The sequence below is a fragment of the Ptychodera flava genome, chromosome 12 (genome assembly GCF_041260155.1).
Source record: "Ptychodera flava strain L36383 chromosome 12, AS_Pfla_20210202, whole genome shotgun sequence".
Classification (NCBI taxonomy): Eukaryota; Metazoa; Hemichordata; class Enteropneusta; family Ptychoderidae; genus Ptychodera; species Ptychodera flava.
In genome coordinates, this window is record NC_091939.1 from 16,555,117 (window position 1) to 16,570,322 (window position 15,206).

General features: G+C 37.1%; 1 protein-coding gene across 1 annotated transcript in view; it reads left to right on the forward strand.

Moving 5' to 3' along the window:
• Positions 1–1,779: 1,779 nt before the first annotated feature.
• Positions 1,780–15,206, forward strand: part of LOC139145201 (clustered mitochondria protein homolog) — a 58,390-nt gene continuing 44,963 nt past the window's right edge. Inside the window, exon 1 of the mRNA XM_070716199.1 lies at positions 1,780–1,985. Coding sequence (XP_070572300.1) covers positions 1,862–1,985 — 124 coding nt within the window. The 5' untranslated portion in view covers positions 1,780–1,861. The remainder of the gene's footprint in view (positions 1,986–15,206) is intronic.

The window sequence follows — 15,206 nt, forward strand, 5'->3', positions numbered from 1 at the left end:
TTGGAGCACTTTGTACATTTTTGGACTCTGATAGTCTCAGAGGTCGGCTCATAATCAGAAACGGTTGTACAGTACATCATTCACAGTTACTCTTTTTGTTCCTCTCATTATGTACCCATAATACTAAGTACTGTAATTTTCAAAATATTGACCTTCGATATTATGAACAAATGTTTTACTGTAAAAGCGCGCGCGGATCGCAATACCATAAAAACAAATTTAATCAAAATGGCCGTTGAGGTCGCACAATGTAGACACCCTGGGAAAACTCAGTTGTGCGAGAGTGCGGTGTTGACACCCGATGATTGATAAAATAATGTTATTTCCATAACGTCAAACATAACGGTATGTTGGTGAATTGTAATCATTAGTGTAAATAGAGTATCAAAACATGCGGTGTGAAGAGGTTCACACTGTACTAAATCTGGCTTTTCCACCGAAACAGCTTGACACTCCGACATGTAGTTATATTATAAACTCCCAGAAAGAGAGAGATCAACAATAACACTCCTTTTCTAGCGCACTGTGAAGACATCACATTTGTTTTCTCAATTCAAATCACCACGCGAGCACTTTGGCCCAGTGTTGAAAATTGACTCTGTTGACGATGTCGACTGCTACACCTTTTCTGGCGTCGATTTGGGACGTTCCTAAGCAACTTCGAAGAGGTGTGTTCGGGCAAACCAATAGACGTCTGGTACCTGATCGGTTTATACCTTAAAGTTCAGCAGTACATAGGTCAGAAGTCGGCGTGCGAGTCCTTAACTTTACTGGTATACTTTAACTCGATCAAAAGTACTAAATTACTTTAACATAATTTCATTCAGACCTTAATTTATCAGCAGACATGTGGTTTATCTTATCTTTCCCAGTAACGGCCAAAATCGTATCTGAACTAAGCCGTTTTAATTTAGTGTGTATATTGAGGCCTATTTCCCTTTGAACCGTAAAATAAGGTCTGCCAAACCAGTGTGTAGTTGTTTGCAAACACTACTGTGAGGCCGACGATGTAATTCAATAAATAATAAATAAATAAATAGAACAATAGTGATGGATTTTAAGTGTGTCATGTTGCATGTCCCTGAGGTACGGACCTTCGCCTTCATTAACCCCTACCCGGCATTTGTAGGTAACAGTGCAAGAAGACGGCTCGACTGAGAAAAAGGTCTCGCGACTATAATACCTGGGGACTGGCGAAATATTTTCAGTGGTTTATGACTTCGAAAGGTGTCGGGAGTCCTGATATTCATTGTATGATACAGTGAGAACCTTGAGGAGTTGAGACGTACCTGTGGCAAGGTGTAAAGATACAGAGGATGAAACGCGGTCAGAAAACGCGAACGATGCCAATTGTTGGTAGAATATGACTGGGGACTCAACGCGTTTCGTCGCCACCGAGTAAAACTGCTGGCCTGTCAAGTATCATTATCTTCATGAAAACATTGCTGAAATTTTTCAAATCATTTTGACCTCAGATATATTTTACTAGTAATCAACGGGGCTAAAGTTAGCATCAAAATGATATTCCGTCAGAGTCGTATCATCGACCACTTCAAATTCGATCCTCTTTCTCTCTATGATATTAAATTACACTGATCTCTGTATGAAACAAAGATAATTTCATTAATACCAGTTCAAAGTGTTGGAACTTTTCTAGTGGCTCAAATGTTTGGTTTATTTGCGGAAAAACAACCCGATGGAGGTGTGTTGGTCATTACTGCCTCTTATGGAAATGTATTTTCCAAATTTGGTGACATGCAAATGATGTATCCTTATATGGGTGACGAGGCTGCTTGCATCAGAGATGTCCTTTACACGTGCTGTTTGGAAGCTTCTCAACGGGGATATTAGAGCGTGAACGATGGCCGGCGACTTTGAGATGGAAAATTCAAAATCAGAAGAAAGATCTCAAAGTGAAACGAAATCAGACGAGCCAGGTACACCTCCAGAGCAGAGTGACCAAGCAGGAAATGCGAACTCTGACGGTAAGATATGATTTTTCGCGGCGATGTCACTAAGTTAGTACGATCTGTGCGATCTTCACTGTACTGCGCCATACACACAGCTGATTTCACCGGCACTGTACACGTAAGCGGTGTGGCGACGCAGAGCCGTGTACCGTGCCTCAATACTTATGAAATATACATGTGCCATAATATTGTGGGTACCAAAAATTGAAGATTATGCAGTGATAATGTGGTAACTGCAGGGCTACAGTTTCATACACCCAGGTTTCTGTGACGAAAATCCCGTGTACAAATCATGTTCTGCTGAGGCCGACCAAAGGAAAGCGGACGACCGTGATACTGATCGACCAGACTACTTGGGCCGGTGCCAGCGCAGGATTCTTTGCATCGGTACATACATAATGCCGGTTAACCCGTTTCATTTACATAAGCACAACGCTTGTGTAAGTCGCACTGGCGAAGTTGTGTAATGGCCAAATTATTCGATCGCATTTTAGAAATCCACATTTATTCTCTTCAACCAGCTCCTCGCGCACACTTGCTACACCATCAAAAATAATACGCGTAATTTTACTATATGTTGACTTCGAAGTTCGAACATAAATGTAGGACAAGTACCGGGTATAATAAAATCTATAAAATCGGTAGGACAGGTACGTACATAGAGATAGTGTTTCGTACCGGCACATAGTATTTCGTACCGGCATTGCTTCGGTACGGTACGACCGCTTTTTTATTTGGAGAGAATATAGCTGGTTTCTGCTGTACAGAACGAGTATGCGAGAATGTACGAGGTCATGGCACTCGCACGGTAATAAGGTCATTGGACATGGGTCTGTGACCCATATATGTACATGCTACGAGTGAACTCAAGCTCAGAGTCAGGCCACGGTCCCTCGACAAATAGTAATACGGTAGAAGAGGTAGCTACGTTGACCCGTTTGCTGGAGACGATCCTTCAAACATTTGATTATTAGATTTTGAGCGAGTTTTCCATTAGGGAGAATGCTAGGTTTGATAGTGAACTACGTAACGTGGTTGCGAAACACATCCCGAAGGCCGTGGCATAATACTGAGGCCCGCAGTGCAGCAGGGTACAAGCAAGAGCCCGGAAGCCGTGTGTACGTGATCGCATAGGCCACGTGCACCGGCCGGTATAAACCTGTGGCTATTACACCATGCATAGTGGAAGTGGCGAACCGGTTTAACAAAATCCATTATTTTTAGGCTAAGCAAGACTTTTTTATACCGGAGTTTATGTTGAAGGCTGTGCTTCACGTTTGTAAAATATATTGAAATTAATATGTATTGTAGGACTGCTAGGGTCGCAGTGACCTCAGAGATGAGCAATCTTCTGGAAAGTTGCATGAGCCAATGCAAATCAATCAGAAAATGAAAATTTCAAAATTCCAGCTTGTAACTTCTTTATATTTCACTAAAATCGCCAAAAAGATATCTATAAAAGTACAGTTTGTAATTTGATCATTTCCAACTATTAATAGGGGAAAAAATATTTTTGCAAATTCAAGTTCTTGGCTAGCTGAGTAGCTTTTATTGGATCTGTATAAGCAGAAGCTGTCAGTTACTGGTTGAAAGGACATGTTCTCATCTCCTTATCTCGAGTGGAAAATGCCGAAACCATGTGCCAACCTCAGTAGTAAACTTGTCTGCCATTACAGTTTAGACGTTGATCACGTCAGCCAGTGTAACAATAGACACGTCGGACAATATGGACCATGTGACAGCTGAAGGCAGAAACAGCAGGTAGAATCATAGTGCGCCCCTTCATTAATCTCATTTTAAATACAATTTACATGTATACATAGGCTGCATTTTATGTAGTGAATACATTCAGTTCATTGACCCAAGATTTGATTTTCAGAAATGTTCAAATCAGAGAGAATTTTTTTTTTGTACGGTGTAATAATGCCAATATAAATCTTAAAATATCACAGTTATTTCAATGACATTTTGTTTTTGACAAAACACATACCAACACTCTCAGATCCAAATGTCAAAGTATCCTGCGTAGGTTTTTCCTTTCCCTGACAAATTTATCTCAGATGTTTTATTTTTAGACGCTAGTGGCATTCCTTTGATAAATGGCGATAGCTAAATGATACATAGTGAACACGATGGTTGTAATTGAGACGAACACATCATGACATATCGCAGGAATGAAATTTTTCAAGTAAATGATGTGGAAATGCCCGGGAATGGCCGCAGTTTGTTGTAAAAACCATCCAAGAAATAAGATGACATGTACATCAAGAACCTCTAGACATCTTTCACTCATTTAAAATCTGAAGATTCAAATTAAAATGAGCAGATTTAATAGCAATGATCACATCTATTAACATCATCAATGTTGTGTTGCTGGTAGTGGGATCGCATAATAGTTTGCTATAGTCGGTAGTTTCAGGGGGATACCAGCAAATATCGACAAAGTGGTACCATGAACGCTCTGTTTTCACTGACTTCTCATACAGCATTATTTCAAAGACTTGCTGTAATAATAGATAATATTTACTTTGTCAAATATATCCTGCAGTGTTATTGGTGGAGGGGCTATTAGTTTGTTTTATGCCAAATAGGGCTTTGCTGATGCTGAACTTTGACCCCCAAGAGAAGTTATCAAATGCATATTCAAGATAATCATATTTTGACTTAGCCTTTATTGAGTCAGCTAGTATAACTCAAAGGCAGGTGGCTTAGGAAATATGATATATTGTTGAGTAAACATGTTTCCAGTCCTATTAGTAATGACGAAATATGTAGAACAGTTTCATCAGACACTGTAAAGCTGAACAGACTTGCATGTCATCAGAAATTGGAACGAAAGTGATAGAGACCCATTGTACTTCCTTTCAATTTCTTAAAAAAGATGAGTTCTTTGTTTCTCGTCTGACTTGGCTTCAACTATCAGATTTCACCCATCTGTGTCATCTATAAGATGTTTCAGTGAAACCATACATCGTCTGAACCACTCTTTTGAAAAGGCACAGTATCATTTGACTTATGAAAGCAAGATTCTCAACTGTTTCCCTGATAGTTGCGATAATTTTTCATAATTAGATATTGCGGTGATATGAAATTGATTTGATTTCACCAAGATTAGATATAAGCTTTAATTACCATTCCATAAAAGTTATTGCAGTGGAAATATGTGTTCAGGTCCTGAGATCCAAACAACCCTTTCAAAATTCCTATTTGGCTTAGAGAAGGCAAGATATCAGGTAGAATACATATTAGGGTCAGCTGACGCAGGGGACTTACAAGAAAAATCAATTTAGGATTGAGATAAATGCGTGAGATTGTAATGTTAATGAGGCAAAAATCATAACTTTCAATAATCCACAGATGCATTACCATATGGTATGAAATTCAATATACAGGTAAACTCTCGTAGCAGCTGTCTGTGAGTAAACACTGTTGGTCTAGCTATTTTTAGTTTGTAAGTTTCCGGTTCAGTTGTTTGTTCAAAAGAACATATCATAACAGATTGTATTACAACAAAACATTTTCAAACTTTACATGTATTTGGGATAAAGAGTAATATCAAAGTCCAGCTAGTTGGTTCAAGTGAGTTCTTGTCACAAATGTACATAGAGAAAGATTTTACAACCACGGCAAGAATCATTTATGGTAATCTAAAGCCCTATGATGGTAAAACCTGGTTTATACCATAATAGTGGCTGCCTTGCACTGTTTGTGACAAATCGTTCTTGACATATCTGAATTATTGGGCCAAGTTTCATACACATTATGAGTATCAACAAACTGTTACATTTTTATCAGATCATGTTCTCTGCCAGTTGTATCCTATCATGACTTAGAAAACAAACATGACAAATACATTGCTGTACTCATGTTGTAGCTTTTGTGGAAAAGAATAACGAGCCTATGATATACCAAGACTCAAATTCACTCACCATATAACTGAATAGTATCATACCAAGTCTTCAAATTTTTTTTCTCCAAGGATTTAAACAAATATTCCCGAAGATGTATACCTCTTTGATACCATGTATGGCCATTTGAAGAAACGACAAACGACAAAATGTTTGAATATGTGCTTCAAATTTATAAAACTTGTTCTTGAAAAAATCTCAATTAATTACCCTACCATTGTAGGCTTGGTTGTCGTTTATACTCCATATTTAATAACATATGCATATGCTTCCAAGAAACAGGTGCTGTTATTGCTGTAAAGTCTTTGATAAACTTTTGAAGTTTAAAGTTCAACAAAGTGATTTAAACATATTTTTCAATAGCCTACTGCTACGGATTTAGTGGTACGTAACCTTTGACCCTGATATAAATCAATTTATTAATAGGCCCAGTTATTGCCCCACCACACATCAGATAATGAGATTACACCAGAATGCTGCACTTCTTTAGCTGAAGTGTCTGCCAATCTTTAATACTTTGTTGAAACATTCTCTGAAATGAAGTGGCAGAAAATTGTATCAAATGACATGAGTTCACATGAAATTTTAGTGAAATTGTTGCCTTGACACAAAATCTACCATAGGTATTTACAGGTCCTTGGGATTAGTGCGTGTTTGATCTGTCACCGTCTGTGCATAGTAATTCTAATAGCTTGTGCATTTGCCTCATTTTGACCATCAGTAAATCATATTCTTATTATACCACAGACCTCCTTGTTCTAGTTCTAGGGTCTAAGATTCTGAGACTGGAGATTACTAAATTTTTTCACACAGACCAGTGCATGTATGCAGTGAATTCTATAATTTTGACTAAAATATAGGCTTGCATAGCGGGCTAGAATTCCAGCACATCTGGAATGTCTCAAGAACATGGCCAAATGAAAAAATACTTTATTTCAATTCACTTTGTTCTTTCCTTCTGTGGATCTTGAGCGTTTTCATCGCTTATTCTGCCATATGCAGGGTTATTTTACTTTTGAGAAAAGAAATACATCGTAAATTCATGCAGGTTGTGTTATTTCGCTCTTTTGAGAGAATTACAGTAATACTCTTTAAATTCGTCCACGTTGCTCATCAGAAAGGTCAGTGATCTGAAAAAAGTGATCAGGTTCTGCCCGGTTGCCATCACTGAAACCAACCTGCAATCATTCACAGTGATTGGCTTGCTTCCAATTTGTCTCTAACAACGTGACACAGATGTGACCTCAATTGTCACTCTCAAAGTCCCAGGGAATTTAATTAATGCAGCCCTGCGATTGCAGACCAAGTATGATTTGAACCACTCATTGTTCTCCAAAGAGACCTTGCGAAAAATTGCTGTTCCTTCATACACTACTTCAAGGCTGGTGAGATTTACATAGTAGCCGCAGGGGGTTGATGTCTGACCCCCCTCATAAAACACAGAACAACAGGATTAGAATGCTATTCCACACAACATGACAATTACTTTTGTGGGATTTCATTGTTGTTGAATGAAAAAAGTCGGCCATTGTTATGAGTTTACTGATGGAGAACAGCTCAGGTACAAAACAAATGTGAAGTTAGGAATTCATATGTGTAAAGGTATTGCCCCTGGTTGTGTCTCTCCACATGGCTGTATTAAAACCCTGTAAAAACCCTGGTCTGTCTATATTATTTGCAATAGTGTGATGGCTAAACCAATTAATGTCTTTTGTCAGAGTATTCTGGCTGCTATTTTTCATAAACATACAATCTAACAATAGTGATTACAGAATATATAGGTATATGCATACTTTGTGACAAAAATTTCTGATATTGTCACTGGTCCACAAATACAGGTAGGCAGTGTCTTTCAGTTTTTCAAGGACTTCAAAACTGTTAAAGAGCTTTTAGACAAAGGTTTAATGGAAATGAATGTGAAATTAAAGTAAAACGCCAAACAGCATCTGTAATTGCGTGTTTCAACAGTTTAGCCATGTTTTCACATGCTCCTTTGCCGTATGTAACATGTTTTTGAGTGTTGTCTACCACAAAGGGACAATGAAGCGTGGTCAGTAGAGAATAGTGTCATGTCAAAGGATTGCTTCCTTCCCATTAGAAAAATCTTACATGTAATTTGTGTTCTTCTCTCTTTTCTTTTCACGCCTGAACACAAAAAATTGAATGTTGCAAGCATTTGCTATCATGGTTGAATGACTGCCCTGAGTCTTATGTATGTCTCGTGTATGTCTTATGGAGGAACATGAACGTAACATTTTGGTCTTTTTCTTTGGCAAAATCACAGTCCTGTGTGTGGAAGGTCAGTGGCAAAATGGAACTTCACTCATACATATGTATGCAACATACAAGGGGAAGAGTCATTTATATAAGAGGCTATAGTACATGTATATTTGTTGTTGGATCGAAACACATGGGAATGCTGAACTTTCACAAAGCATCACCTTGATATCCTCTTTTGCCTGATTCAACAGGTGTAGCCTGTAGGGTACAGTCAATTGACAATCCATGAGGGGTGCCAACGAGCCCCAGTGAGATAGTAAAATATAATTAATGAGTGGTCAAGTCTACACACGCCGCCTTCCTTTGATTGAATTCATAATTGTCTTCCAAGACAAGTTATTTGTATTGATTGCCCTACTGAAACCATCACATTTTACAACGAAAGTTGAACGTTCAGCTATTGTTTTGAGAGCACGGAAGACAAATTATTTCATTTAAAATAAATCAGAAACTGAATTATCCGGTGAGTGACAGCCAAGTATTGATGTGGAACTGTGGTTCCAATGACAATGGGTCAATACCTCATGTTCACTCTTGTTCAACCACAATGGCAAAGACAGACCAAGTACAGTTTAAACTCAGTTATCAGAGAAAAGTTTTTGCATCGATAAAGGCAAAGTGGTTATTTTCAGAATAGAACTCCCAACTGTAGTCTGTTAACTTGTTCACACCTGTTTTAATCAAGATTATAGTGGATTTAGATCTATTAAAGTTTAATTTACTAATCATGATGGGACAGACTATTGACCTAACTGTTTACTAGCTAGATAGGTGATGCCTCGATATTCAGATCTTCAGATTTTTTTCAAAACATTGAAAGAAAGGTTTGAAGTGTGCTCTGCTTCAATCAATATCTATGGGGACATTTTGACTCATGGCAAAAAGGGATATTTACAGTCGTCCCGGAATTCCAGAGAAATCTCCGGAAGTTCAACACATTGTGAAAATTGTAATTTGAAAATCCAGTAGCAGCATGGTGCACGACCTATAACCTGAGTGACCTCGAATGGTAAAACCAGAAGCTTGATAAAGTCAACTCAGGTCATATAGAGTTTAGTTTTCATAATTCATACTCATTTAGCTGTGTTGTAGTCTTCTTCAGTAGTTGATCTGTCATATTTCAATGCATCGTCTGTTCAAGTTTTTGTGAAGTAAAATTTCTTGAGCCACTGACATGCAAGTTCTCTTGGTCATCTTGTAAACGAATATTGAAAAAGACATTTCTATAACACACTCAAGACATTTCTATAACACACTCAATATCTCCTTGAGACAAGGAATTGGAAACCACTTTTAGATTATCAAGTACAGTGTGGTTAATTTTTTTATCTATCAACCAAAGAAAGTGAAAGTGAAGTGGTAATAACTGAAAAAAAATAACCCAAAATTTACCAGCATCTGAAATTAAAATAGAGTGAGCCCTGTGTCTACTCTATGGAGGAAAACTTAATACCAAAATAAGCTGGTGAAAATTTATTTACTCTGTGAGCTACGTAATGAGCCCCCTCAAGTGGTAGATGAAAAAGTACTGAAACCTTTGAGAGTCCAAATATCGCCCCACCCCCACCCCGAGGTACATTCTACCTCAAATCTGGTCATTTTCAATCTTCTAACATTACCTCACATAGCAGAAATACAATCGATAACTAAATTTAGGTGATAAAGGATAAAGTAAACTCTGTAAACATGCTTACATCACTTGCAGTCTTATTCATAGCTAGGAATTTTGATTTAACTCTGTTGGCCAAAACCTATTGTTGTCAGTGGTGAGTATAGACCTGTGTAAAGATGATTTTGGGTGAACAAGTTAATGAATATAGATTATGATATGTGGAGCATAAGTACAGGAGACCAGCGTAATTATGTAATACTCACTCAGTATACCTTTCCACATGGAAAAATTCACACCGGTACCAAGTCTGTCTTCACAAAAGAATTATGCCAACCAACTAACTCGCAATTATTATCATGGCAATGGATGGTTTAGCTCAGACCTGCGCCACTCACTGTGTTGCTACCGATATATGCCTTCAAACCAATCATTGTGTAGAGGAGGGTCCTCATACCCAACTCACTATGACATCTGGAGACTGCACCAGTCAGAGTCACTCCGAGATAGATATATTTGAGAGAACATTGTACCAGAGAGGTGGCATTTTTGACCCAAAGCAGAATTAACTCAAAAAAATAAACGGCAAAGATGTCTTTGGAATGTTTTTGCGGTCATCATCTTATTGTCATGTGCATTAGTAATAATTGATAAGTTGTTATTCCTGGAATCATCAAATATAAATTTTTCCTTCTCTCTCCCTCTTCATGATGAACTTGCAATGACCTCATTTACATATGAATAGGTATGCTTTGATCCTCACATTGCGCATTAGATATATTGAAAACAACCCCGAAGTGCATTAATATAATCTGTTTAAAATAAATAAAAATGATGAGGTTTTCAAAGTCAAATGATATTCATCACAGTACTTTATATAAACGGATACAATCATGTTTCACAGGCTTCAGGAATTAGACATCATTAAATGCCACAGCATTAGGTTTTCCTCCAGGGAATCTCCTCACCATAGCTAGACAAGCTCAGTAGATAAACAACGTTGTTCTACACAGTAGTTTATCAGAATGATTTCAGATATGTGAGATGACGAGAGCCATTATTAGCTTCATGCCAGCATCAGCTGTACTTTGCAATTTCACTTGAACGACGACATATATGGAATGCAGATTCCTGGTCAAGTGTGTCTGTGTGGAATGCATTTGTATCCTGATCTGTAGTGGAATACTCAATCCACAACAGCTCATGGTGATTATGTCTGCAGCATTCTGATCATAGATATCATACCATCCGTGGCTATAGAGTTAGCATGCAACCTTTTGACTTTCCACATCCCATACTTCATCAATTTGTCAACTTATAATAACTGAAAACAGGAGTGCTCGCCATGCTTGTTGTATCGGTTACTCAAATAAAGCAAACACAAGTCTTTATTATGATTTGATTGTACCCAATTTCCAATGCATGAAATGCCATTTTTTTGGATCGACTAATATACTTTAATGAGAGAATAATACAGATTGAAGTAACCTGTACATTTTGTGTGTTGTGACCTCAATTATTATGACACTGTTGATATATCATCTGTAATAAGTATGCTGGAAAGTGATGGAAATCAATACCTAAGGTGGCAGATTTCTGGAAGGTTTCTAGTTTAAAGAGCCGGTAGCTGTAATGTTTGATGATTTTTGCCCTGTCAATACATGTAGGTCATTGTACCTGTGTTGTTTTTTCAAAAAAATTTACCATTGCCAAATAAATGATGTGCAGCGGGCAATCTTCTACTGATAAATCACTGATATCCATGGCAACGATGAGAGGGCCATGAAGTAAATCTACTAGAGTTTATTGAACTAAGGTCATTCACATGTGTTGTGCACCTTTTCACCGCCTTATCAATGCCACCTCTCCACCATGACAAGAATGTTATTTGCACTTCAAGCCATCAAATATAGTTATAACATGCTGAGGTCAATAAAATGTCCGCGTGTCTAGTAAGGAGGAGATCTAGTGGCTTCAGTCAATTGACATTAATTGCACTCAACATTGTATTTGAATATTGCAAAGAAAGAAAAACAGCCAGAAAAATGAGACAGTGAGCATTATTAATTTGAAGGTGCACAGTGCGTACAAACACATGAACTTACATGCAGCAAATATGCTATCATATTATAATGAAAGGTACTCTATAGTTTCATACCTTAGCAGATATGTACAGTCATTATGTTCACTGATATTATGTCATGATTTTATGACATGCAAGATCTGCAACCATAGGGGTCTGTAAACCAAATTTGATGTGTGACTGACGTAAGGCCACTCTCAGTCGCTAATTGACACGAAAATGTTACTTAGCATTTTATGGTGAAGGTATCATCCATTTAAATTTCAAATTCAAGAAATTTCAAAATTGACCTTAAAGATAGAGAGCACCTTAAATAGACCACCAAGTGAACTAGCTTGGGATTGTGACAAAGTAAGATGCATACTCTTCCAATTTACCAGAGTTATGATTTGGCTCTTCAAATACAAACAGCCATTTTTTTTCGCTAAGATTTTGGAAGATAGATAGAGGGTAAAAACCCTGCTATCATTTCTGTTGTCCTCTCATCTAAATTATATTGATATTCTAATGGTAACCGTGGTAACATGACTAGGCAACCCCCGGTAAAATTTACCAGGTACTGCCCTGAATTGAAAACTGTGACTCTGCTCAGACATATGTGCAGACTGCAGATCTGATCGAGGGACAGAATGGCAAGTTGTCAATTGGAAATGGTTTTTGAACCGTCTGGTCTTCCCTGGTAACAATTGTGCTCAACAACTCACCACAAATCAGTGTAACTTACTAAACCCACAGACAAATACTGTTATACAGCCAGACACGCTAGCTGTACCATTGAGGCAGAGTTTTACACTGACTTGCTGAAATTTAATAAGATGTCCCTTTTTTGAACTTTGCAATTTAACAGAAAACAAGGGTTTTTTGAAACTTTGCCAAACTAAAAGAACCTGACAAGCAATAGGAGTTGTTGTTTGTGTTACTAGGTCATTGTATGTTACCGTGACGATTATTCACATGTGAAATCATGTACCCTCACAATTGATCAATCGATATATCTCAGACTCTCCACCAAATCCCTCAATAATGGAACAAAACAATTTGACATGACCTCGTTTTGTGTCTTGCATCGGGAAAATAGTTCTATTTTGTTGATATTTTATATTAAAAAAATATGCACATCAATTTTGGTAAAGCAATGCTTGGCATCAGTACATAATGGTTATAAAATGATGTAACAATTATATGTCACAAAATGATACAAGATTAAATTATCAAGGCCCATTCAATTTAACAATGGCAAAATTAAGATATTTTCTGTGCAGTGTAATGACAATGCTGGTTCTAGTTTGCCCAGAGATCTACATACTAATTATGGTAGGTGAACACCTAGCTTGAGTGTGATGACCTTGCTTTTCTGGAAAGCCCATGCATATATGGAGGTTGTGGATCATTTTGACTGATGTCAAAGATTCATACTCCCTATCATTATATTTTTCCAGCCCTTCAAAATTTTAGGATAATGAATGTACTATTTCAATGGAAAGTGAAAACTCTATCTTCAAATTCTTAATGTTTAATTTTCATAAATCTGAAATGAAATATCTCATTTTGTCATGAACAAATGGGCTGGCAACAAATTTTCTGTAATACTGTTATGCAATGTAACTTATAGTTATATTCTTGCATTTATTCAGTTTCTCATTTTAAATACATCAAAAATCTGCCTTTCATGGGATTTATTATATTTCATCAGTGAAGCATTGATGACATGTTTGTATAATGGATTTTGTTTCTTCAGATATCAGTTTCTGCATGAACAATGAAATATTCTAATTGTCTACTTTCAAGTGCAAAGTGAATTTCTATTTTTATATAACATGCTTTATTGATTTGACTAACCATGTATGCAACATCTTCTAAAGAAATTTTTCATCAAAGTGTATGTTGCTCCATTTTTAGGTATTTAATGGTCTTTTCTTAGAAAACTTTTCAGATTTGCCAATTTGTTGTGGGAAAAAATGTTCCTGCATAAAAATTGTTTAATTAAACAGCAAAATGAAACAATCGGTGATACAATTTTTGATTGCATTATAACCAATCATTGAAGGACCATAACCACAGTAAATTGTCAGAAATAAAAAAATAACAGTTTTAGCTTTGCGTGAGGGTCATTTAATCTTGACGTGCTCAAGTTCCGTCAGTGAAATCAATACCACGACACGCCATGGCCTCTCAGACTTCATGGAGTTGTGCAGATGATGACCTCTGACCTCAAATCAAAGACAGGTCACATGACATTCTTTTAGATTTAATGATGCACACTGAATGACCCCATCAGCTTAGTTACACCAGGGGAATTCCATCTGACAGGAAAGGATATCAAAAATAATTTATGGTATATTAGGAGCAAATAGTTTATATTGGTGACAAAGCTTTATTGAGATGCCTCAGGGCTACTAGGGTTTCCATTTCTGGAAATAACTACCGATCACATGATCTTGAAATACATGAAATACCACTACTGTAGTCGTTATAGTGTCAACTGTAAGGACAACTACTGACACACATAATTTAGGTCAACCCTTTAATAAAATTGTTAGGTTTAAGAAGTTTTTGAATTTTGACATGATGAATGTGGGTTTGAAATTAAGATAGCCAAGATAATTAGGATATTTTTGACAAGGTGCTTATTAGGAATTGTGGAAAATCTACTTTAATTATTTAAGGAATCACCATCTACCTGAATGGTTGATTTGTGTATATAATAATAGTAAATAATGATATTAATAATAATCTAGTCAGTGTGCTATCCTGAATTATGGATGTATCAGGAATTCTGATTTTTTAGTTTAAGGTAGCTACATACCTTTTAGACACTTTCAGATTTTTATTTTTTCTCAATTGAACACGTCCCAAACCCCAATAAAGTATACATTTTCTGAAAGCCCTGATATAGAGCTATCCGACCGTGCACAGTACACGGTCATTATTTGTATAAGAGTCACGTGACAAGCGTTTTGCTGAACCTTCCAAAAACCGGTTTTTCCCGCCTTATGCGAACACGCTGCAAGATTTCCGGTTGGAATTTCTTCATTGACAAGCCTTGACAATATCCTTCAAAACCGTGTCTGGGATTTTCTTTATATGCCTTTGTTTTTTTTTAATGCGCTCTTAAAGGTGTTAGATGAAGGTGATTTTCAAGGAATTTTAATTATCACGCCATATAATTTGAATGGAGCCTCCGGGAAAAAATCGCAGACACGGTTTTGAAGGATATTGTCAAGGCTTGTCAGTGAAGAAATTCCAACCAGAAATCTTGCAGCGTGTTCGCATAAGGCCAAGAAAACCGGTTTTTGGAAGGTTCAGCAAAACGCTTGTCACGTGACTCTTATGCAAATAGTGACCGTGTACTGTGC